The sequence below is a fragment of the Tupaia chinensis genome, unplaced genomic scaffold (assembly GCF_000334495.1).
Source record: "Tupaia chinensis unplaced genomic scaffold, TupChi_1.0 Scaffold142846_1, whole genome shotgun sequence".
Taxonomy (NCBI): domain Eukaryota; kingdom Metazoa; phylum Chordata; class Mammalia; order Scandentia; family Tupaiidae; genus Tupaia; species Tupaia belangeri.
Window position 1 is genome coordinate 169,934 of NW_006202691.1, and position 24,721 is coordinate 194,654.

Sequence of the window (24,721 nt, forward strand, 5' to 3'; positions counted from 1 at the left end):
GTAAAAATCTCTCAAAAAAAAAAAAAATGTATACTCTGTGAATCAGAAGTTATTTTCATTTCTGGTTTTAAGTATTTGTGAGAAGAGTCTGCAAACAGATCTCTAAGGGATAAGGTATAATCTTTAGCATGTTGCCTATAGCAAGGGACTTAGTAAAAACTAAACTCATGAAAAATGTGCTGGCTCTTGCTACTATAGGCAGATGGATGACAGTCCAGGGTACGTAAAAGCCTGGAGAGTAAAAGGCGTGAGGAACTTCTGTGTCCATTGAACACGGCCAGGTACAGTGAGAATTAGAGTGGAAGAAAGACAAGTTCACTGCTCAGCCCCTGGGAACATCACTTCCTAGACTATGTTGATCCACTTGTCCTTGGGCTATTTAGACACCTCCAGAAAAGGTGAATCCTGAATGTCTAAGGTAATTGCTTTTTGAAGTTTTCAGGCGACCTCCTCTTAGGTAAAAAACAGGTAGGGAAGGGCCTAGAAACAAATTTAGGGGGTGAGGAAAACATAATTTCCCTCTGTAGGCTCTTTCTTCCTTGATTCTTGGAGTTACAAAGGAAGGCAGGGCACACTGCAGAGCCCGAAACCAGCACCAGGTTGTAAGAGGGACAGCACCAAAGCAAGAATATGGTCTTAGTGAATTGGGTTTCAATTCTAACTCTAATTCGCTTACTGGATCAGGAGCAAATCCACTGATCTCCACTGATTAGCAATCTAAATCCAGTGTTCTTCCATCAGCCCAACCAGGCAGACACTGTCCTGATGAAACATCAGCCACTAAATCAACCATCTTGATTGGGTGTCGTACTTCTTCCAGATGATGAGTCCATTTCACTGACCCTAGAAGGGTTACCCTGGCTGACAGGCCTTGGCACCCCTAGAGGAGGCTGTCAGCTCAGTGCTGGCTTTGGCTTGATGTCTGAGGGCATATGAGTCAATCTCTCTGTGCCCTACCTCCATGACCGTCCTTTCTGAGGCATACAGTTAGCCAGAGGGAGTGATTTTTTTCTCCTTCTCAGGTAAATTCCTACTCTTCCATCAAAAGCCAGCTTAAAGGCTGTCCCTGTGGTCTGGTGAGAAAGGAGTTGGGTCCCATATGGTTGACTGTGTGATTCCAATCCTGGACCTGGTGGCTTGAAAAACACAGAATGTGGAGCTAGGTTCCACAAGGTTGACTGTGTGGTTCCAATCCTGGACCTGGTGGCTTGAACAACACCCAGAGTGCATGTATGCACATGCTCCAAATCCCAACAGGATGGAAAGAAGGGAATGAAGCATGACTATGTCCCATTGGGGAATGCATTCTCCATCTCTCTCCCTCTGTCTCCCTGTCTCTGAGAAACACATGTTTCCCACCCTTCTCGCTCTTCAACGGCTTTTTTTTCTTCAAATACAGTCAAGCTAGCCACTCAACTAAGAGCCAAAGGTCTTTGCTCTGGCCTCTCATGATGAACAGAAGCAAATTGCAGCTCTGAATATTCTTGCCACAGACCAAGGCAAGGCTTTTATGCTACCTCCATAGTCTCAGAACTGAGCCATATGCCAAACAGAAACTTGTCAGGAGAATCACTCAGCCTCATCCTGCTCTGCTGTCAGATTATGTGAACTCATCCACATCCCCTTTACCATCTCGGAGCAAACAGCAAACATTCTAAAGTAATCCATCATTAAGACCATGGTGTGTCTCTGGGGCCCAGATGTCATGGCCAGGGGCCTGCTGATTTAATGGCGTTACAAAGGAAGGCAGGGCACACTGCGGAGCCCAAAGGCAGCACCAGGCTGACAGCCTCCTTGGAGGTATCAAGGCCTGTCTGCCAAGGCTGCTCTAGGGTCAGTGAAATGGGCTTACCATTTGTAAGAGGGACAACACCAAAGCAAGAGTATGGTCTTGGTGAATTGGGTTCCAATTCTAACTCTAATCAGCTTACTGGATCAGGAGCAAATTATTTAACCCCTCTGGCCTCAGTTTCCTTAGTATCTAAATGGAATAATAATAAATGTGAAGGCTTTGGCATGTATTTGATAGAAGAGACAATAAACGGGGTGTTGTCATGGTTTTATGCTGGCATTATGGTACCTTCAGAGGCTGAGAGACCTCTATACTCAGAATCTGGGAAAGAGGACTTTAAAGCCAGTTAGAAAACATCCTTAAACAGTTTTCTAATACCGGCACATGTGCTACCAAAAGGACAAACTCTGTGAAAACATAAGACTGGCTAATCATCAGAAAATGAATGTGGGAGAGACCAGTAGTTGGCATAATGGCTTCACCGCTGGACTCCCATGTAGTTGACTGCAGTTCAAGTCCCAGACCTGGTAGCTTAAACTCAGGCCGGGCACGTGTGCATGTGTGCCCAAGATCCCAAGAGGAGAATGGAGGAGAAGGGATTGTGGCATGGCCATCCTCTCTGGGGGGGTGACTTCTCGCTTTCTGTCGCTGTCTCTCTCTGTCTTTCTGATGAGCACACGTGCCCTATAGCAAAAATCTCTCAAAAAAAGAAAAGAAAAAGAAAAAGAAAGAAAGAAAGAAAAGAAAAGAAAAAAGAAAATGAATGGAGGTCTGGCAAGTGTTGGTTAAGGCGCTGGACTCCTATGTGGTCAACCACGGTTCAAGTCCTGGACTGGGTGGCTTACTTTCTCACTTTCTCTCTCTCTCTCTCTCTGGTCAAATAAAAAAAATGATAATAATAAATAAAATAAAATGATTATTTCTTAAAAAAAAAAAAACAGAAAAAAAATAGGCTACCAGATAATTGCAGAGGGGGGAGCGGAGCAGAGTTCAGGAGGATACTCAGAAAGCAGGGAGGCTCAGCCAGTATTCTGTGTTTTGGACTTTACTGAGGACCAAGTGATAGAGATTCCACAGCTGGAGCATCTTTTGGCTTCTTCATGTTTCACAGATAAGACTTGTCAACTCCTATCCTCAGATAAGACTCATCAACTCCTTTAAGTCCATGGTCATTTGAGCTGGAAGACATTAAAGGGCACCATGCCCCTGTTCCTAAAGATGTTCTGTAGGACACCAGTTTGGATGAATGGTAGTAGGTAATATATAATAGATGATTAACTTACAGATACAATTCAGAAAAGCTTACTGGTCAAATAAGTGAGAAATGTTGGACTACATATATGAGACATCAAATAGCCAAGATGCCCGCTTGGGAACTGAACCCATGATCTGGGACTCATTACCATTACCCTATTTATTATGGCTCCACACACGTATCTTAGAAAATATTAAGGTGTGGTGCTCTCCAAAGGACTGCACTGGCCTTATACTCCTCTGCACTAGCCAGATATTTCTAGTTAGTGGTAGATATCATATGTAGCAGTACATCAAGTAACTTGATAAAAGCATTAAGATACATTACGACTTCCCTCCCCTGGTCTTCCTCCACGTCTGACTCTACCATTCCTTTCATCTATCATTTCCTCCATCCCTTAGATTGTAGAGTCTATCCTTATTAATCCACGAGGAATTCAATAGCAACCTTCTTTGCAAATCTCACTGATAAACCACCTGGTTCACTGGTGCTACTTGAGGGGTCCTGGCATAGATTCTAGAATTATCTGTCCAAAATATATATTTCTTTTTAGAGAGGTTTTTTCTATAGGGCATGTGCACTTGCCAGAAAGACAGAGAGAGACCAAGAGACAGAAAACAAGAAATCATCCCCCAGGGGAGATAGCCACGTCACAATCCCTTCTCCTTCATTCTCCTCTCAGGATCTTGGGCATACACACACACACACGGCTGGCATGAATTTAAGCCACCGGGTCCAGGACTCAAATCGCAGTTGACTACGTGGGAGTCCAGCAATATAGCCATTACACCAACTGCTGGTTCCTGTCCAAGATATTTCTAGGTGTTAAAATTTACCCTCTTATTCTCCTAATAAGTTTAATGAGAATTATTATCATCCTTATCATCATCCTCTTCCTGAGCATCATCAATAACAATAATACAACAACACATATATTGAGAATTTGCTATGCTAAAGCACACTTCTCAGGTACTGTTATTGCCCTATTTTATAAATGAATGAATTATGAATTGGGGCCCAGAGAGGCTATGTAACTGGCCCAAGGTCACTACATAGAGCAAGGATTTGAACTCAAGTACTCTGAGTCCATATTCTTTCCAAAAAATCTATTTATTTAACTTTTATCATTATTATTATTTTTAAATTTTGCTACAGGACATGTGCGCTCACCAGAGAGAGACAAAGAGAGAGAGAGAATAAGAAATCAAGCCACCAGGTCCAGAACTCAAACTGCGGTCAGCCATGTGGGAGTCCAGTGCCTTAAACACCATACCACCTGCTACCTCTAGAGTCCACATTTTTTTTTTGAGAGGTTTTTGCTATAGGGTGCATCCGCTCACCAGACAGAGAGAGAGAGAGACAGAAAGCAAGAAATCACCCCCCAGGGGGGATGACCACGCCGCAATTCCTTCTCCGTTCTCCTCTCGGGATCTTGGGCACGCACGCACATGCACCCAGTGTGAGTTTTAAGTCACCAGGTCCGGGACGTGAACCGCGGTCGACTACGTGGGAGTCCAGCGACATAGCCATTACGCTAACTGCTGGTCCCAAGAGTCCACATTTTTAATCACCTATCTCTACTGCCTCCATAAGATTTTTCTGGGAACCAAACTATTGGGTTGTCAGGAGAGTCATGACACATTTTCACAAAGAATGTAGGAAAATACATCATGACTTTTCTGACATTTTAATACTATGGCTTCTCTTCTGTTTTCTCTGTATCTTCCATTAATATGAGTAATGAAAGAGAAGAAACATGCACCTGTTACATGTAAGGCCACATACCTAGCACCTTACCATCCTTCTCCACAGCAACCCTTGAGGGTAGATGGCACAGATCCACAGAGGAGGAATGGGTGTACTTGTTAAACCATTGAATATGCTCCACACTGGCTAGCAAGTGGCAGGGCCTAGATGTGAATATCTCACTCTAAAGCCAATGTGCATTCTAGAACTTTACTGCATCCTTAGAAACAGCCAGATAGAACCTGTCCAACTACACTTTAAAGCAAGGAGCTTCACTCCCAAGACCATGATGGAGTTCTTCTTTAAGTTTCTTGGGTTCCTGAGGAGGACACCTGAAGACCCAGGAAAGACTGATCAGGCCCCTAACATGACTTCCCGATCCTAATGAGGGAAAAGGAAGTCTTATTTCAACGTCTGTTCTGTTGTTCTGTAAGAATTATGGTCATGTCACTCACATTATTTCTCTAATTCCAACACCATGATTTTATTATCTATTTGGCTTGACAGTTTAATAGATGATTTTAATTTCACAGAAACCCACATTATGGAGGGATGACAAGGAAAATATGGGCTATGCAGAGATCATTTTAAAACTGTAGGCTATGATGGGTAAGTGGATGACATTTCTAAGCATCCAGCATTATGGTCTTTCTTTCTGTCTTACCAATTTTCTGCAAGAATTTGTTCAGGGAGAAAATTGAAAGACTTTCCAATGCCATGTATAAGCAGAGCTCTCTCCAAGCTGTCAATGCTTTAATATTCTCCTCTCCAGAATAAAATGCCCTTTGGTTAAAGCTGGCTAGAAATGTGCATATGGTTTGCAAGACAATTCACTATGGCAACCTCAGTGTTAGAAAATAGGCTTAGGAAGTCCCTGCTTTGAAAGCACCAGTAACTACCATTCCAGTTCCCTCCCAAACTCACTAGGTTAGAGTTTTCATCAAGATAGGAATAATACTTCCTAGAACAAATTAATATAAGCCAACGCTGTGTAAAACATACTTAAATACACAACAATGTTGGCTTTAAAAAATAAAGCCCTGCACAGAAAATGAAAACCGCCCTACCAATTACCCACATGCCAATTATCCTATGCACCGACTGCTGGTAATTACCTAATTACTTGTCTGCAGTGCATCATTTCATTGTGATACGCTTCCTCTCCTGTCCTAGTGAGCGGCAGGAGGACCCGAGCACCTGAGAAATGAACCTTCATGTCGAGCTCTAAGGAAAGCAGAGCCCGAGTGAGATACTGATAAGGGAATGGTCTGGTTATAAACCAAGGACCAAAGTGTAAACTTAGAACCTCCAAGGCTGAAGGTGGAGGTAGTGAAAGAACAGTGTAGAGAGGAAAAGGACAAATATATATTGAGCCGCTCCTACAGGCATTATGTCCTTTTTTATATTTGTTTCTTTTAATATATGCAACCTTATCAATAAACCTAATAAGAAAGGTATAAGTATCTTATATTAATATCTTCTTATAGGTAAGCAAACTGAGGCTTGGCATATCCAAGGGCTCACAGTTAGAGAGTATTCAAATCTAGGTCCTTACCCCAAAGCAGTGCTCTTCCTATGCAGTAAGTTACTAATATCATAGCCAGGTTAGCCTGCGGCCTAACTGAAGGTGACAGTGGTGTGTCTCCTAGCACACCCGGTAAAACACTGTGCCTATCGTTATGAGGAGGATTCTTCTTTTGTTCCCAATGTGGGGTATGACTGCGGTCTCACTGCACAAGTTTCTGAGTATACTGGCAAAAGCAAAGGTCAGTGGAGACAACCAACTCATGTTACCCCTCCAAAGTCAACAGAACAGACTAGAAGGAGGCACATGCCAGCTGGTACCGCTGAGTGCCTCACCGCATGGAGGCCTTCCATGGGGTGCAGGCTGCTTAGCTGGAGGGGCACATGCAGACTGGATTTTCACACAGTACTGCCAGTTCTGAGGATTTAATCGGCAGACATAAAACACACCAACATTGAACCGGAGCTGACACAACACTGGAGTTGGTAACTGTTGTACCATCAATGGTGTGCAAAGCTCTGATTACACAGAGGAGATCAGGGCCTGGAGGAAAGTACCTGAGAGCCGGTACTGGGATGAAAAAGGCTCTATTCTCCTTCTCTTCCTGAGTGGTCACATGCTGCCTCTCTCAGGAGAAGCACGGATGCATGCCATGCTTTCTTCTTGACTCCCTGATGACTGACATAAGATCTCAAAACAGCCTGATATTTCCCTGGACGAATGGAACTAGCCAAAACAGTGGACAAGTGCTGACCTCTCTAGGGACAGAAAGGCCAGTACTGGGTTCCACTTTCCATGGTAGCTGGTTCGTCCTGTGCCCCCAGGAGTGCTGAGAACCCTTGGATAACGCCTACTCCTCAGAGCATTCTGCAGAGGAAAAACCCTGTATGAGCCAAGGCAGAACTGCCTTCTTTTCATTCCTCAAAAGACACAAGCAGTTGGTGTAATGGCTATTTCGCTGGACTCCTATGTAGTCGACTGCGGTTTGAGGCCCAAACCTGGTGGCTTAAACTCATGCCGAGCGTGTGTGCATGTGTGCCCAAGATCCCAGGAGGAGAAAGCAGAAGAAAGGATTGTGACGTGGCCATCCTCCCTGGGGGGTGATTTCTTGCTTTCTGTCTCTGTCTTTCTGACCAGTGCACGTGCCCTATAGCAAAACACCTCTCCAAAAAAAAAAAAAAAGACACAAGATAATAAAGAGTAGGGTATCACTCCTGAGTATAAAAACAATAACCCAGACTGAATTGAGCACTGACTATGTTAGACCTTGTGTGTAGAACTTTATAAGTATTATCTTATTTAATCCTGGCAGGTATCCTGCAGGGTGGAATGTTTCATCATCCCCATTTTACAGATAAGTAAGATGTCATAACCTGTTCAGAATCACCGAAGCACTAAGTGGCAAAGACCAGACCCAGACTGAAGTCTTGCTTAACTTAGAGCTCACAGACAAGAACATGAAGGTCAGAATGCTGGATGAGGCCCAGCTGCAGTGACACACAGGTAGAACCACTGCTCAGGAGACTAGAAGCCATAGGGAGGCATGAGTTCAGTTCCCAGGCCAGCCTGAATATGCTGAGTGCAGTTGTGCATATATACAATCCTGGCTAGCTGGGAGGCTAATTGGGATCATGACATAGCGAGGCCCTGTCAAAAATGCCCATCTCTCTCTCTCCCTGCCCTCTCTGTCACACAACAAATAATTTGGTCAGCCAATGGCGTGGTGGCTAAAGAGACTGGATCCTACATGGTCTCTACTGCATAGTTTGAATCCTGAACTCAGCAGCTTGAAAAATATGCCAGGCATATGTGTATGTATGCCCAAAACCCCCAAAAGGAAACGAGATGGAAGAGAAGGGATTGCAGCATGACCATTCCCCATGGGGATGCTTTCTCACTTTCCTTCTTTGTCTCTCCAGTGAGCACAGGTACTCTGTGGCAAAATGAAGGGGAGGGGCAAGGACAGAAAAATAAGAATTGTTGGATTAGCCTCTGGGTTCTGCCTATTTCGTCATTGCCTACATGTCATGTGACTTTGGAGGAAATGGAAGAGGATAACAGGTCTCTCCCTGAGTTAGGTCTCAAGAGCAGAGCTGAGTGCTGGGTGCTGTTCATGCACTGGGATTTGGGGATGAAGTAGTGAGGCTTTAAATGCAGAGGGCCCAGAAGGTGTGAGACATTTAGAAGTTATTTCTGCTCCAGTTCTCCGTTACTTCCTACAAAATGTCAAATCTGTGCAATGAGGGTACTGGAGGAATGGGGGAAGAGACAGGATGGCCACAGAGATGTCTGCCAGCTCATTTCTGCTGCACTCTAGAGGAGATCCACAAGATCAAGCAACTCCCCACACAGATGTTGAAGGCACCGTGTTCTCAGAGCCCTGAGCAAATAACACACTTGATTTTGCCAAGATAGAAACAGCCACAAGAATATACTTTGTTTTGCCAGAAAAAGAATAGCTACAAGAATAATTCATGCATGTAATGTTCTTGTCTTCTATGCCCTATGTAACTATGAATTAATTCTCAGAAGGACACAATGAGAGACTACAATGGCAATACCAAAATGACAAGTCTCGTATTTCCAAAAAAAGAATGGCTACTCCTTTACAAAGGCTCCCAGTAAAATTCTTTTAGACCCATACCAGACTTCAAAGCACTTTGAGTTGAAAAAATAATAATATGAAAATCAATTAGTCTGATTCTCCACCTGGTGCCTAAGCCTCTTCCACAAGGCTTCTGAGCACTGGTACCTAAATACCCTCAGAATAATGAACCTGATGCCACTCAAAGACTATTTCATTCTTTGGTGAACTCCGATTTTTGCAAAGGTCTTTCTTGGGCCAGTTGGGTGGCACAGTGGTAACGTGCTACTCGGGTGATGGCGGATCCATATAGGAGATCATGGGTTCAGTTCCCTGGTCAACCTGTCCATGCAGGGCATGCAGGTCCATAATCCTGGCTAGCAGGGCAGCTGCGGAGGGAGGGAGGTATGGCATGTGCCTAATAAGGGTGCTTGTCTGTCTCTCTCACTCTCATGAAAGAAATAAAAATTTCAAAAAATAAAACAAAGTCTTTCTTATACTGTGCCACGATTTGTCTACAGGGTCAGTTCTTCTCTGCATCTTGTGTTTGTGCAGACTCCTCCACAGCAGCTATTCACAAGTATGGCCCCTGAGTCTTCTCCAGAGTTGTCAGTTATTCTGTACTTATGGAAATAATCTGACTACTAAGGGGGTGGTGTGTTGTTGTCATCTCAGTAATTAAGAAAAAAAAAAAAACAGATTTACTTGATCCACAATTATTCCAAGATAATTATTCTCCCAAGTAACCCAAACTGCTCATGTTTTCAACCTATATTATAAGCAACACAAAACTGATTATAATCAATTTGCTTTCACAGAAAGAAAGAATAAATTTTAAAAAACAGAGTTTATAAGACCAGTGAACATCACATTCCCAGCTACCTTACAGACCAAGAAGGACTATGAACGCACCCTTCACCACTGCCTGTCTCCCCCGGGATTTAAATGACCGGGTTTCAAGCCACAGAACCATACAAATGATCTATCCAAAATCTTTCCAATTCATTTGGAAACTGAGGTCCAGGGAGCTCACATCTTTTCCCATGTCATCCTCAAATGTGCATCAATTCTAAGTGCCCTGCACTAGACTTACCTGTTAGGTACCAAGTATACCAAGCTCTTGCCCTCAAAGATCTCTGAACAAAGACCCACAAGGCAATCCAAGTTGGAAACATATTATTGTGGTAACCTAGTGACAAGCATTGGGTTGATTCCTTTCCCCAGACTGTGTTCAAACTGCCCCCTTCCACACATACATACACCTGCCATTTCTGTCTATAAACTCATCTTATAGACTCAGCCTAGGTATCACCCCTCTCCCCCTGTTCCTCCTTTATGCGCCCCTAGTTCCTCACACAATCACAATCTTTGTAGTAGGCATTGTGTACACATTCCTGTTCCAATCTTCTCTATTAGACTTCAGGTTCTTGGAGATCAGGAACTGACTATCATTGGGGTTCACATGTCTAGGCTGGTTCAGTTGGTACTGGGTTGATGCATGAACAAATGAACATTTCACTCAAGGTTAAGGGTTAACAGGAGTTTGTCACATAGAGGAAAGAATTCCAGGCTTAGGCAGCAGCATGCAGAGACACATCACTCCAAAAGGGTGTGGCGAGCTAGAAGAACAGTGAGGAATTCTCACAGTGGCAGTTTAGGAGGCAAAGACGGGTGTGAGGAGAAGCAGCTGAGGTTGGACCAGATGTACATGACTGCTAAGCTATGCTGCAGTGTGCAGACATTATCCTGTAGTCGTGGGGGAGGTATGATCAGATTAACCTTTAAGCCTGTGAGTCGAGTGACCATAAGAAGCACTGCAATGAGGGCCACCACAGACAGGAAGGTGAGGCTGGAGGCCACCGCCTGATCCAGCCAGGAAAGAGGGTCTATAATGAGGAGCTTTGTGTCCTAAAATTGTGTGAGGGTCCTGAGGCTCAAAGCCAACTATGGACTCAGATTTGAGAGTTTAGGTGGAACCAACCAGATCTGATGAGTAGCTAGAGGTGTAGAAAAGGAAAAAGCAACATCAATTGTTGATGCTAGGGCTTTTAATTTGGAATCCCAGGACAAATCAGATAATGTAAGTAGAGGCAGGAACAGACTGGGGGGAAGGATTATGAGATCATGTGAGACAGATTCCTCTGATGACCTTCCTAAATGATTCCTCTATGGTCCAGAGCTACTTTGTTACTGTTTTAACCAAAAGTAATAGAAGAAGTACCAGAAAATCAGCCATGAAAACCTAGAGAATGAGACAGATATTTTAATTCTCAGAGAGACAGAGTAATTCTGATGATGTGAGGCTAGAAGAAACAAGTTCAGATGAGCAATCTGGTTCTTAAAACTATTAATCATTCCTCAACCAGTTAAATCAGCAGTTGTATACAAAATATTCTCCAAACAATCAAATTCCATCTTTTATTTTCTTAATCCAACTAAATTAGTTTCATGTATTTAAAAAAATAAATAATCATCATGACCAGCTGGCTGGCTAATGGTCTCACAGCACTCAGCAGCTCCCAGGGGTTCACAGTCGCTCTCTCTAGAGAGCATTCAGCTTTTGTTAATTAAGTGGACCCATGCTGCCATTGTATTGACTAGCAACCTCATTTTTTACTCATCTTTTCAAAATGCTAGAAGGCCTAGGTATTGTTGGAGTTAAAAACCCCACAGATGTACATGTGAAACAAATTCCTTCTACACCAAAATTGATCCATTTCCTAATCTACCAACATCCCCACTTCACTTTATGTTATTGCAAAACCTCTTCAGAGCAACCAAGACAGAACCTCTTTAAAACCAATTGCTCCACTTGAATAAACAGCAGAGAGACTTACTGGGCCCTAAGTGACTATCCAAAGTACAACAGGGACTGTTTTTTGTAGCAAAGAAAACGAAAAGCTCAGCTCACCCTCTTCCTCAAGTTGTAGGTGAGGATCAGGTTTCTGGAGAAGGAGTGGGAGAAAGCTGTGTAGAATTCCAGTACTTTCTGTAGGGCATCCCGTTTGATCACATGCAAGTCGCAGTAGGTCAAAGCCCTAACATTGGCACAGGACTGGGCAAGGGTGGCCTCCTTCCAGAATACGTCTCCAAATACGTCTCCTTTCACTACGGAGAGAAAGTTGACATGAGGAAAGTGTCAGTCACAAGTGATCTGGTCAGCAGCTGGCTTCCCTCTGCTCCCCAGAATCGCCATCTATTTGGAATCCTGCAATTTAGACTCAGAAAAGGAAAAAAAAAAAAAGCTTTAATATGATCTTAACAACATACAATGTACGAGGCCTTAAAATATCATGTAATACATGTCAAAGTTTAATCAATGGCTTTGAGATCATTAATGTCACCTCCTCCAAGAATCATCTTATCAATCTTATCCCAAATAGGGTCCCCTTGTTATTCTTTACTGCACCTTTTTTCCATAACGTTAATCATAATCTGTAATTATATCAGTTGTTTGTTTGCTGGTTTACTGTATGTCTCCTAACATGAGAGCACACACGTCTTACATGGTAGTACCTGTCCCGTGAGAAGAACTCAATCGATACTTGCAGATGGAAGGGAAGTGAAGAAGGAAGATGAACTGGGGTCTGTACCAGTAAGACCAACTGAGAGGTGAGGATTTAGGCTGCTCGTGGGAAGGGTGTGGCCTCTTTGTCAGGGAGCTGAGGAATAGGAGAGGCCTTTTCAGTCTGGGATGATCCACAAGAAAGAAGTCAGACGCATCTTTCTCATGCTCTGTCCTAAGGGTTATATTTATATGGCGCCTCCTTCTTCATTCTTTTTCATACCTCCCTCCAGAGCACATTCTGTACTTTTGCCAAATGTTCTCCTGGTAGTATAAAAATATGAGCCCTCCATAAAGGGTATGTCTAGAATCCTCTATCCTTAACATTATACAAGATACATTTAATAAACCAATGAGTAATGATAAGGACTGAATATTTATGTCACCGCAAAATTCATACATTGAAATCCTAATCCTCAGTGTAATGGTGTCAGGAGGTGGAATCTTTGGGGAGGTCACTGTCATGAAGGTGGGTCCCTAATAAAGGGATTCGTGCCCTTATAAATGAAGAGCTCTGATATACTCTTTCTATCACATGAAGATACAATGAGAAGGAGATACACGGTCTGCAACCAGGAAGAGGGCCAACCCCAAGACCTCGCCATGCTGGCATCCTGATTTCGCACTTACCAGCCTCCAGAACTGAGAAATAAATTTCTGTTTTATACAAGTTACCCAATCTATGGCATTTCTTTTTCTGTTTGTCTGTCTGTTGTTCTTGTTTGTTTGTTTTATTATTATTTTTATATTCAAACACTATATATCATTATGGCATACAAAATGATTTTCCCCAGCATGAATACATTATATATTAGTCAAAGATATTATGATACAGGCAGCCCAAACTAAGACAAATACTAATCCCACATGGTCACATTCTAGGTCAAACTTCTATCAATCTCCTCTAAATATCTTCTCTTCACACCTAGGGATATTTTTCCTACCTTTCTCAGCGACCAGCACTTTAACATATGTCCAATGCCAAGTCTAATTCATTTCTGGCACAGCCTCTGGTTATAAATAGCTTAAAATGCTGTTTATCTTGTCTCTAAATCTTAAGCGCAGATAAACATGAATTTGAGTCCCTAGGGAGCCAGAGAGAAGTATGCAAAGGGAAAGAAAAAATGCTATAAGGAGTGAAAAGTAACGTATTCAAGGCAGTTGTCGCCCAATGCATCCAGATCAGCTCTGCTCCACAGCTGGGTCCAGATACCTGTAGCTCTCTATGATTAACAGGGCAGCTGTTTTCCCGATTAAGGCTAAAAAGGCAATTATACTTTCCAGCACATGAACAGAACTTGATTTTTCTGAACACAAAATGTATCCACTCTAAGCATCAAAGACACTCCAGGGGCATAGCGTTCTCCAAGCACCTCCCAAATGGGAACTAAAAAACAAATGTCCTAGACACTTTACTTCACATTTCTCTATTTGTCAGGATCCTACTTTATGAAGATGGTTTGACTGACTCAATGTGAGGATACGTGTGTGAATACAAGGATATTTACATACATGAGTATGTATATACACGAGTAAATACAGGAGTCTGCAAAAAGTTCATGAAAAATGCAGATTATGAAAAAAATTGCATGGATTTATAAATGTGTACATGAAGATAAACTCATACTTTAATTCCATCTTTCCATGAACATTTTGTGGCCCACTTGTATTTCTTTAAACCAGTGCTATTTTAATTCTCTTACCAAGTTCTTTCTATAAACATCTGTAGAATGGGCAGTCTAATTTAAGGCTAAATCAGGGGAGAGTAACATTTCCCTTTGTGTGATCCTGACTGATTTCCATGGAAACAGGCTCATTCAGTGTGTCCTCCCCAGTACTGAGTTCTAACCAGCAAGGCTGTCTCATTCATTTGTACATGCTAAATATTCTAAAACCGCCCTACACTGACCACAGTGGCTTATGTACGTATGATAATATAAATATGTAATTTCATTCCTCTAGAGAATTCTCTTCCTCTTAAACAATGTGGCAGACAGTTGAAAAAATGGAACTCATCCACTGTTTTCCCTACTGGATGCTCATGAACCAAGAGTTGGAGCCTCATTCCCTTTCCCCTGAATCTGGGCTGGTCTTAGTCATTTGCCTTGACCAATAGAAATGATATTCTGGGGTTTTGAGGCAAGGACATAAGAAACCTTGCAGCTTCTGCTTAGATCTCTTGGAGCACTCATTCCTGGTACTCTTCCTCGTGGAACTCAACCAACACGTGAGAAACATAAAACACACATGTACGTCAGCTGAGCTCTTAGGCACAGTCAACCTCAACTACTGGTCATGTCAATGAGCCATGTTGGCCATGCAGCCCAGTCTAGCTTTCAGAGGACTGCAGCCCTACCTGATGCTCGACTGCAACCGTGTGCTAACCAACCTGATGATCTACACAATCCACAGGATGGTGAGCGACAATAACACGATTCTTTTTCTATTTTTGGAGGTTTTGGTTTTTTTTTTCTATAGGGCATGTGTGCTTGCCAGAGAGACAGAGAGATGGAAAGCAAGAAATCACCCCCCAGGGGGGATGGCCATGCTGCAATCCCTTCTCCTCCATTCTCCTCTCAGGATGGGCACACATGCACATTTGCCCAGTATGAGTTTAAGCCACCAGGTCCAGGACTGTCAACTACATGGGAGTCCAGCAATGTAGCCATTACGCCATCTTCTGGTCCCAATAACACATTTCTTAAGTCACTAAATTTAGGAGTGGTTTGCTACATGATATGGATAACCAGAATACACAGAATCATGGAGCTCTAGGCTGAGAAGCTCATGAGAAATGATCTAATGGCTACCTAATATTTCAGCAGTATGTGACATCTCATCCCAGTTCTGAGCTGGCACCCCATATCCTTTCTTGAAAGAATGAGGCAAGAAAGAGCAACAGATGGCTCTAACAGGGGCCTATTTTTCTGGTTAAGCATATTGAATATGCAGAATTGACAAAACCTGCAGTCTCCTATTGGGATGAAACACAATTTGACTAAGGCAGAACTTTTTTTATTTTAATTTGCTATAAGCCACATGCATTTGTCAGAGAGAGAGAGAAACAGAGCAAGTGAGTGAGCTCACTGACTACTGCCCCACCCCACCCCCACCCCACATGGGCAATGGTCACACCATAATCCCTTCTCCTCCATTTCTCTTTTCAGGATTCTGGGCATGCACATACACACATGCCCAGCATGTTTCTCAAACTGCTGGGTCCAGGACTTGAACTGCACAGTCAGTCATGTGAGATTCAGCTGCCCCAACCACCATGCTGCTGGCTGGTCTGAAAGAACTATTTCTAAAGTTTATCTATTTTTAAAATGTATCTAATAAAAGAGAGAGAGAGAGAGAGAGAGAGAGAAGTCAAGCACCATCAGCACAGTCTCAAGCGGCACTCTCCATCCCACGCCCTTCAGACTTTCAGCCAGCCAAGATCCCAGGCACATGCACATGCCCAGAACATACAGCTTGACCTGGGAACCTAACCCGGATCCTGCACATGGCTTCCAGACCTGCAGAGCATTGCACCACCACTCCACCACCACATGAGAGCCAGAACTACTGAGAGCAGGTGCTCACTGGTGATCTTGCCTGATTCTTATTAAATAAGACCCAATATATGAACATTATACTTCCTAAATGAATTTGGGAATAGTTTTTTCAATTATAGAAGAACCCAGAACAGCTCATGTGTCCATAACATATACATTTACCTGCAAAATTTCAGTTTAGAAACAACTCTTTGAGGGCATACCTATTGCATAAAACAAAGGGTAGCCATATTTTGATCAGAACACACCATGAAATAAGCAAGTGTATCTTTAGGAATGAAACCAAAATGAAAAAAAGAAAGAAATGACAACCTTCCCTTTTCTAATCAAAGGTTCTGACAGAAACAATAAATGCAGGGTTGTTCCTACTACAAAAAGTTTTTCACGGAAAGATAATCATGATTAATCTGTGGAATCTAGGAGTCTCGGGTGCTGTCAGAACTTGGTTTTGATTTTCAACCCAAATTGAAAAATCATACAATCTTACTTCCTGTCAAGAATGTGTTTTCAGTATAAATTATCTGTTAGTGAGATTTAAGAAGGTGGAACTGGAGGACCTGTCAGATTCAAAACAAACTTGGGACTATTCTGGCAAATGAGAAATGTTTTTATGACACACATAACTCGGGGAAACTGTCAAAAGGAAGGATACAGCGCATTTGGCAGGCTGCTCGAAAGTTACACACATCACTGGGAATCAGGACTTTCCAGGTCAAGGTTGCAAATCAGAAGTCCAAAGAAGCCCGACACCTACATTCAACAAATGTTCGCTGTGTGAAATGATCACTTGCTCAAGAACAAAAAGTACCCCAGTGTACTCGGCAATCAAACTTCTCAAAGCAATGAGCTTATTGATTTATTTATTACACTAAAGCACTGGATGGAGAACATTAAAACCTAACAATCCAAGTCTCTAAATTAACATTCAGAGTAGTTGTTCTGAGCTGGAGAAAAAGGAAGGAAAGGCTGTCTAATTAAAACTCCAGGGAAGCATCCCTGTAATAATTAATTCTCATCCCTCTTGTGTCCCCAATTACATGCAGCTGTCTTTACTGAACCTTCACTTTTGCAATGGACATAAATGGCCCCATGGGATTCAAATATGGAACTTAAGAACATTCACAAAACAGGTGAGAGGTAGGGCACAGGAATGGGGAGAGATGATCTTGACAAAGGGCACAGACAAGAGAAAACCAAGCCCCTGCAGGCAATTAGGTTTAATGAAGGGCAGAGGCTGGATTAGTCACTGGAGGAGGCTGAAGGCGCTGGCTGGGAGTTGAGGTGAGGCCTGGGGCTAAACAGGGTCACCAGGGCAAATTCAAGAGGTGCTGGAACTGGGGCCTTGGAAAGCTCAAACAGCCTTCCACAATGTCAAGGAGCTACAGGAAAGAACTTTGATCTAAACCCTACAATTGAGCGTGGACCCCTCCCGAAAAGGCCTGTTTAATTCAAAGACAGGTTTTTGAGTGAGTGTGGCAAACCCAAGGGATCAGAGGAAAAATGAAGTCTGGCTACTTTTCTTCACTATTGCCTATGATGTTCTCTTTTAAGGACTACTCATGGTGGCTTCCTGCAGCAAGCAGATCATAATTCTGAAGTTTAAATCATTATCTGCTGTTAAAGTCATAACCATTTCCAGACCTGAACCAATGAGGAAGACCCATTCAGTCATTCATGTGATTTTTGCCAGGCACTGATCTAAGGGCTGAGGTATGAGAGCAGAAGAGCAGTGGAGTGAGGGATGAAGATACAGAGAGTGTAACACGTCAGGGGCTAAGATGGAGACAGTGCAAAAAGGGTACCTTACTCAAGCTCAAGGGGCAAGAGAAGGCTTCCAAGATATGGTATTTGATCTGAAGCTGGAGGATGAGTTCAAATAACCAGCATAAAGCTGTAGCTTGGAGATCATTCTCAGCAGGGGAAACAGTATGTGCAAAGGCCTTCAGGCATAAGGACCTGGAACTTAAGCAGAACTGAAAACCACTCAGAAGATTCTGGATTACCCCATATTTTGAACTACCTGTTCCTTCACTCACCTGTAGAGATGAGTGTTGATAGTTCATATCTTATAGCCCTTTGAGAAAAGTAGGCACTTAGTGCCAGTTCACTTAAGCACCTTCCTACCATGAACACCAAGAACACTGACTCGCAGAGCAGCCATTTAAAGCTCTGGATCTGCTGCTCCACTGCGGGTTCCTAGGCATGGGCATTGGTGGGGGCCCAAGATGTACCAGAAAGAGTGCAGTGAGGGCTGTCTCTGCCCCTCCAACCCTGTCAGCCCCTTCATTTCTCCTCCTCCAAAAGCATCAGGAGGTCCCTTGCTCTCAAGCCATTTCATAGGAGAACACGTGTATGCGTACTGAACTGGATGATTAGGAGGACAATGATGAGGACACGGACAGTTCTCAGACCACCTGGATTCATCATGTACACCAACAAGGGTAAATCCTGGTCCTCTTTCAGTTCTGAGACAAAGAGAAGATGCTCAAATTCCTGCCTCTCTGGCAGTCCCCCAAGCATGTTTTCTAAGACCTTGATCCTCCACTCTTTCAACACAAGTTTCGAGGCCTGGCAACCTGGCTGCAGGTCTAGGTCCAGCTGGTTGGAGGACTGTGCTGCCCCTTCCATGTCTCTGCCCTCTAGTCACACTGGGATCCTCAGAGATGCTCCAAATTAGGCTCCTCTCTCTCATCAAGGCCTTCCCAGGACGGCTGTGATACTCTCTCCTACTTCAGGGCCTGGATACCTCCTGCTCATTCTTTGAAAAATGTCCAAACCTCTCTCTGCCCAGAGCAACCCCCATTAGTGTGTCTTCTTCACTCCATGTTCCCTGTGAAGACACCCAACCTATTGTAATCGCTGCATCCCCAGCATAGCCTCTGGCACATGGCAGGTACCCAATGGTTGTTGAATGTGTCAATAAGTGAACAACATTGGGCATCTCACTAAACCTCCTCCTCTGAGGCTCAGCTTACTCAGCTATAAAATTTGGGTAACAACATTGATCTGGCATAGTTAGAATGTTTGAGTCTTCCTACCCAAACTCGTATGTTAAACTCCTATCCAGTGCGATAGTTTCAAGGTGAGACCTTTGGGAGGTAATTGGGCCATGAAAGTAGAGCCCTCCTAATTGACATTATTGTCCCACCTTAAAAGAAATTCCAGAGAGCACTTATGCCTTCCACCACATGAAGACACAGTGAGAAACTGCCATCAGTGAACCCAAAAACGGGCCCTCCCCAGACATCAAATGTGCTGGCTCCTTGATTTTCACTTCTCAGCCTCCAGATCTGTGAGAAATAAACTTCTGTTGTGTATAATCCACCCAGTCTGTGGTATTCTGTTATAGCAGAAAAATGGACTAAGACACAACTCTGAAGGTTGTTCCAAGATTTCCATGAAAAATGTGAACAAAGAACTTTGCACAGTGCTTGGGATATAGTAGGTATTCAATAACTAGTGCTCACCATGTAAGAAGAATCCTCTTTAACAGCAAATTCCACAGGTATTTTCATCCCATTTTAAATAAAAGAAAATGAGTTCTGGAGAGATGAAATGATTACCTGCAACTGTCGTGTGGCTTCCATACTGAAAGAAGCTATATGAGGCTTCCAGAGGTGAACCTCGGCCTGCCCTCCCTTAAACAGTCCTCCTTTTCAATTACTATTCAATGAGACACACTTTGGGTAAGCATCATGCTAGGTGATGTCTATAATGGTAAACAAAAGACAAAGCTTTGACCTTAAGGAGCTATGGTCTAGGTTTCCAGCTGTTCTCCCAAATCAGCTCTCTCATCTCATGGTAACTGAACCATGACTTTTGGCTGGGCACAAAGATGACCAGAAATAAAGACTCTGTTGCAACTAGATGTGACCAGCTGTCCAATGGTGTAAGAAGGTATGTGTGCAATTCTAGGTCACGTCCTTAAAAAGCAGGATCACACCTTGCCTTTCCCTTCCCCCCGTCCCCTCCTGGCAGGAAAGAGGTTGTGAGCTACTGAGGCCAAGAGCAAAAACCTAGAAAAAGCAACATGCTAGGAGGAGGCTAGGTGCCACACAAGCTGGGCTGCTAGTGAGAGAAGAATAAGCTTACATGTGGTGTAACCTCCTGTTATTTTGGGGGTTTTCTGGAGCAACTGAACCTGCATCCTGGTTGATTCACAAGGGCATGGTCCATGGGGCAGTCCAAAGCGTGAAGCTCCTCGGGAGAGACGTATACACATGTGCTTCCTTCGCCTGCTCCAGGAAAGTGATGATGGAGACTGACAGCACATTCAGAGCAAAATATCTAGGGGCCTGAACTAAATACCTTGGGAAACACCCATTTGTCTCCTATTTCAGTCTTGATTGTGGGCTAGAGAGCCAGGATTGCTTAGGACCCACTGTGTGCCAGGCTCTGGCACTAGCCAGAGACCTGCCCTGAGTACCCACTGTGTGATTACCTTTGAGGTGCTAAAGCCAGCTTCTCAAGTTTATTTTGGAAAACTCTCCCACATGTATTTATGGCTGTTTCCCTTGGATTGCCTGAGACCATAGGGAGAGTAAGTAAGCAAAGTTCTGGCATCTTGTAAATGTTACCTGCCCTTATCTAGAGAAAAGCTGCAAAGCCCTTCTAATCCTCAGTGCAAAAATAAATGCTGCTGGCAGTCTGCGACCTCGGTTTCATCTGCTACCGTTTACAGATGTGAGAATGCACATCAAAGACAGACAGGCACAGTGGAAGTCTCTAACTTGTCTTCCTGTCAGAGTCATGAAAATATGTAGTAGGAATAAAGTCCCAGCTCTAAGCGCCAGGTCTTATCTGATTGTGTCGGGCTGTTGAGGGCTTAGCCGGGATGTTTTATTGGATTTCTTATGCCAACAAAGAAAGCAGGATTAGAGATGCTGAGGAGCCATCTCAGAAATATCAGTAGAGATAAATGACGCCTCCTTAACAGTAAGACTGTAGAGGCGGTGCAAATAGGACTACGGAGAAGCTTAGTTGATGAAGGAAAGTGAACTCAGTCTAAACTAGCTTTCTCCATTCCCAAGCATCTTTTGACTCCATGGACAGGTCGGCATTTCGCCCCATCTCTCAGAGAAGCAACTACTTGTAGAAAAGTTTTAGATTTCTTAGGAGAGCTCAGAGATGTTCAAAAAGCATTTGTTTTCTTTTGAGGTTGGCACAAAGGAGAATGATGGGTTTTTTTTTTTTTTTCTGTTCTACAAACTGTCTCTATATTAGAATAGTTACTGAGGTGGATTGGCCACACCGCTGGTGAGTGGAACCCACATAAGAACCTGTAAGATCATGAGCCACGTCACACTGACCTGTACCTGCCCTGGACTCTCCCAGGCAGCTGTATAGATCAAATGTTCCCAAAGGTGAGGTTATATCTTACCATCTCTTTATACACAATTCAATCCGGTTCACCAACTGTGAACAGGCAATGCTCCAGCATTTCAGAGGGGATAAACCGAAGGATATAGGACTGTCTCTATATTCAAGGGGCTTACAACGTAAGGAGACAAAACTTGCATATGTGTATAACAATGAAGTATTAAATGAGAAAAAATGTAATACAGATCTGGGGGAGGTTGGGCTAGGATGACCATGGAGCACTCAGAGAAAATGGAAAAGGAGCTGGCCTTACATGGTGGAGAGATTTAGACAAATCTGAAAATCCGAAAGACAAAATTTCAAATTTGAAAGCTTGAAAGAAATTAATTTTCCATAGCAGGGAAAAAAAAAAAACAGATGGTGAGGAAAGAAGACAGCTTGGTTAGACTATGTTCACTTTCCTTTATGGGCTCATCTGTGTGGTCTTCTTATCCTGTCTCTATATCCTTACATTAAGGGGGAATAATTTTTCCCTACTCCTGATATTTCCTTCCATGGAAGGGTGGTTCAGTTGTACCATACTCTGAACCTCTCTCTTCCTTGTGTCTGAATGACGTGTGGAAGAACACATTTGTGTGTTGGCCACCCCCTGCTCTCTCTTCAGGAACTAACTTCCTATAGGAAGCATGTTCTCTCTATCCCTCCATACCATAGGATTTATAGAACAGACTCACATAGGGGTAGGCTTCATTGGGTCTGTGACACTGGGGCCTCTGTTGGGTCACTGGAAAAGTCATGACACATTTTTTGCTTAGCAAAATACATCATGACTTTCCAACAACCCAGTAATTGTGGGGCCTAATTTTGGGAAGTCTTAAACACAAATATAAAACACATTCTCTAATATTAGGTTTATCTGGAGGAAAAAAGGTGATATTTTGACCTGGTCTTGACTTATCATCTGTATTTTGGTTCAGAACTCTGGGGAGACCTGTGCAATTTATTATGCACCCCAGAACCAAACACCTACCCCTTTTCACTTCTCAAACTACTTATTCTTGCTTCTCACTCCCACACTTCACTAACTCTGCTCAAACCATAGTCAATAGTAACTCCTTTGCTGATAAATCAGACAGAAATTTTTAGTCCTCAACATGGTATAGTTCAAATGTATATTAACACACATGTTAATATACATTTACATTGTTCAGCATTTTTTAAAAGAATGATTGATTTAATTTGATTTATTATTACATTTGCTATGAGGCATGTGTGCTCCCCTACGACAGACAGACAGGGAAAGTGAGAAAGCAAGCTGCCAGGGCTGGGACTTGAACCATGATTGGCCATGTGGGAGTCCAGCACCTTAACTGCCATGTCACCGGCTGGCCCTGTTCAGCATTTTTAAAATTTCTGAAATCAGAATGCATCTTAGTGTTTTAATGTCACAGTTTAAGTAGCTATACAATGTTGGTGTGTCTTATAAAACATGGCATCTTCTAATTAGTAAATTCTAACCTGCAACTGAGAAAATACCACCACCGCCCTCGCTCCATCTTCCATGATATCCTCTCTCCCGGTCTCTCCCCTCCTCTGACAGTCCATCTCAGTCTCTCTGTCTATTCCACAGAAACAGATACCAATCAAGATTTGGATCCGCACTTTGTTGCCTCTTACCGTCTCCTCTCTGCTTAGGTGTGTTGGTTTCAACTGCCACCTTGATCACGATGATCCTCAAATGTACACCTGAAGCCTTGATCTCGCTTCTGAGTTCAGAATCTTCCTCTGAAAATTTTCACTCAACCCGAACCCACAGACAAAAATGGAACGAATCCTCTCCTCACCCAGGTAAACCTGCCCATCCTCCAGTGTTGCCCACCCCATTGAAGTCACAGAGTCTTTAGACTCCTCCTTCTTGATCACCTCCATACCCAAAATTGATGAAGCTCTACTCATTTTATCTGTTCAATATATGGCTCCAGGGTCTTTCTACTTTCCCTGTGTCCACAGTCATTAAGCCCGGCCAGGCCATTCTCATATCTCAGCATCCGCCTTCCTGGTCTCCCTGACTAATCTGAGCTCTCTCTGAGCCACTCCCTACACAGTCACCAGGATGGCTTTTTTCAAGATAAGTGTGATTCTGTTATTCTTTTGCTTTAAAATCTTCATGTGATGCTCTGCGAGGCTGGCTGATGTGAGAAGGTTCTGGATTCACACCCAGAGATCTCCCTGAGTATGTCAGCACCCTAGTGCACCTAATCCAGGGCTGGCTGAAGCTGAGGTGGACTACGGCATTGAGACCTTGTTGGGGGTGTCATCTCTCTCTCTCTTGCTCATGGAATAAATAAATGTATTAAAAATCTTCACCGTCTCTCCATTGCTCAGTCCAAATTCCTTAATGAGGTTCCAGGTCTTGCTTATCTCATCATTCCAGCCTCTCAAGAATGCTGTTTTCCAGGTATGCTCAACTACTTTTCATTCCCCAAAGTATCTCCCAGAGCTTCACCGATGCTGCTCCCTCAAGTGTCTCTCAAATCTTTGTAGATGCTGTTCCCTCTGCCTGGAACACTCTCTCTCTACTCTCTCTTCACACCCCATCCCCAACAGCCCCTACTTCCCCTGATGGAATTCAGCTCAGATACCACCTCTGTCAGGAAGCCTTCTTGTCCTTCTGACTGGGCTGGCTTAGATGCCTGTCATATAAGCACCACAGTTTTCTGTTCTCATTCCTATCACAACTCCTGGCACTAACATATACCATGAACATCGACTTGTCTGTCTCTTTGGTGAGGTCAACTGTATGACAGGTGTTTCTGTTTGGGTCACTGATGTATCTCTAACTCCTAGCATGCTACCTGGCATGTTTATGGAATGAATAAATCAGTACACCAATAAAAGATAGGTCTGAGTGGAACAAGGTAAGCTGGGCAGGATACAAAAGATTTAGAATGCCTACGGCTCAATGGCTCTGAGGACAGGATTGGCCCTGGTCTAAGTGCAAACACCTGGGTACCACAGGCAACTACATTATCCAAGAAGGCATTTGCTGACCTGCTCATAAATACTTTTGTTATTCAGTGTAATTCAGCTTAATGCTAAGCAGAAAATTGGCAGACAAATTTAAAAAGAGAATTCATGAAAACATCATTCAAAAGATAATTCATGTTAGAAGGCATCTTATGAGGCACACACTCTCTTAAAAGTATTAAAACTGCTCCGCATCCGGGTCACCAGCCTTCCGTGGGGGACTGTACTAGCACAAGCAAGCAAGGCTGGCATATTTTGTCTGAAATGAGGTTCACCCATAAATGGTGGAGCTAAAGCAATGGCTTGGAAACATCAGGACAATTGTTCATCTGTTCTTCACAACTGCAATTA

The 24,721-nt window shown here is 43.3% G+C and overlaps 1 protein-coding gene across 1 annotated transcript in view; it reads right to left on the reverse strand.

The window, feature by feature from the left end:
* The window catches only part of KCNH1 (potassium voltage-gated channel subfamily H member 1), a 375,558-nt gene that overhangs the window by 74,347 nt on the left and 276,490 nt on the right, over positions 1-24,721 (reverse strand). The window contains exon 10 of the mRNA XM_006163695.2: positions 11,814-12,010. Coding sequence (XP_006163757.1) covers positions 11,814-12,010 — 197 coding nt within the window. The remainder of the gene's footprint in view (positions 1-11,813; positions 12,011-24,721) is intronic.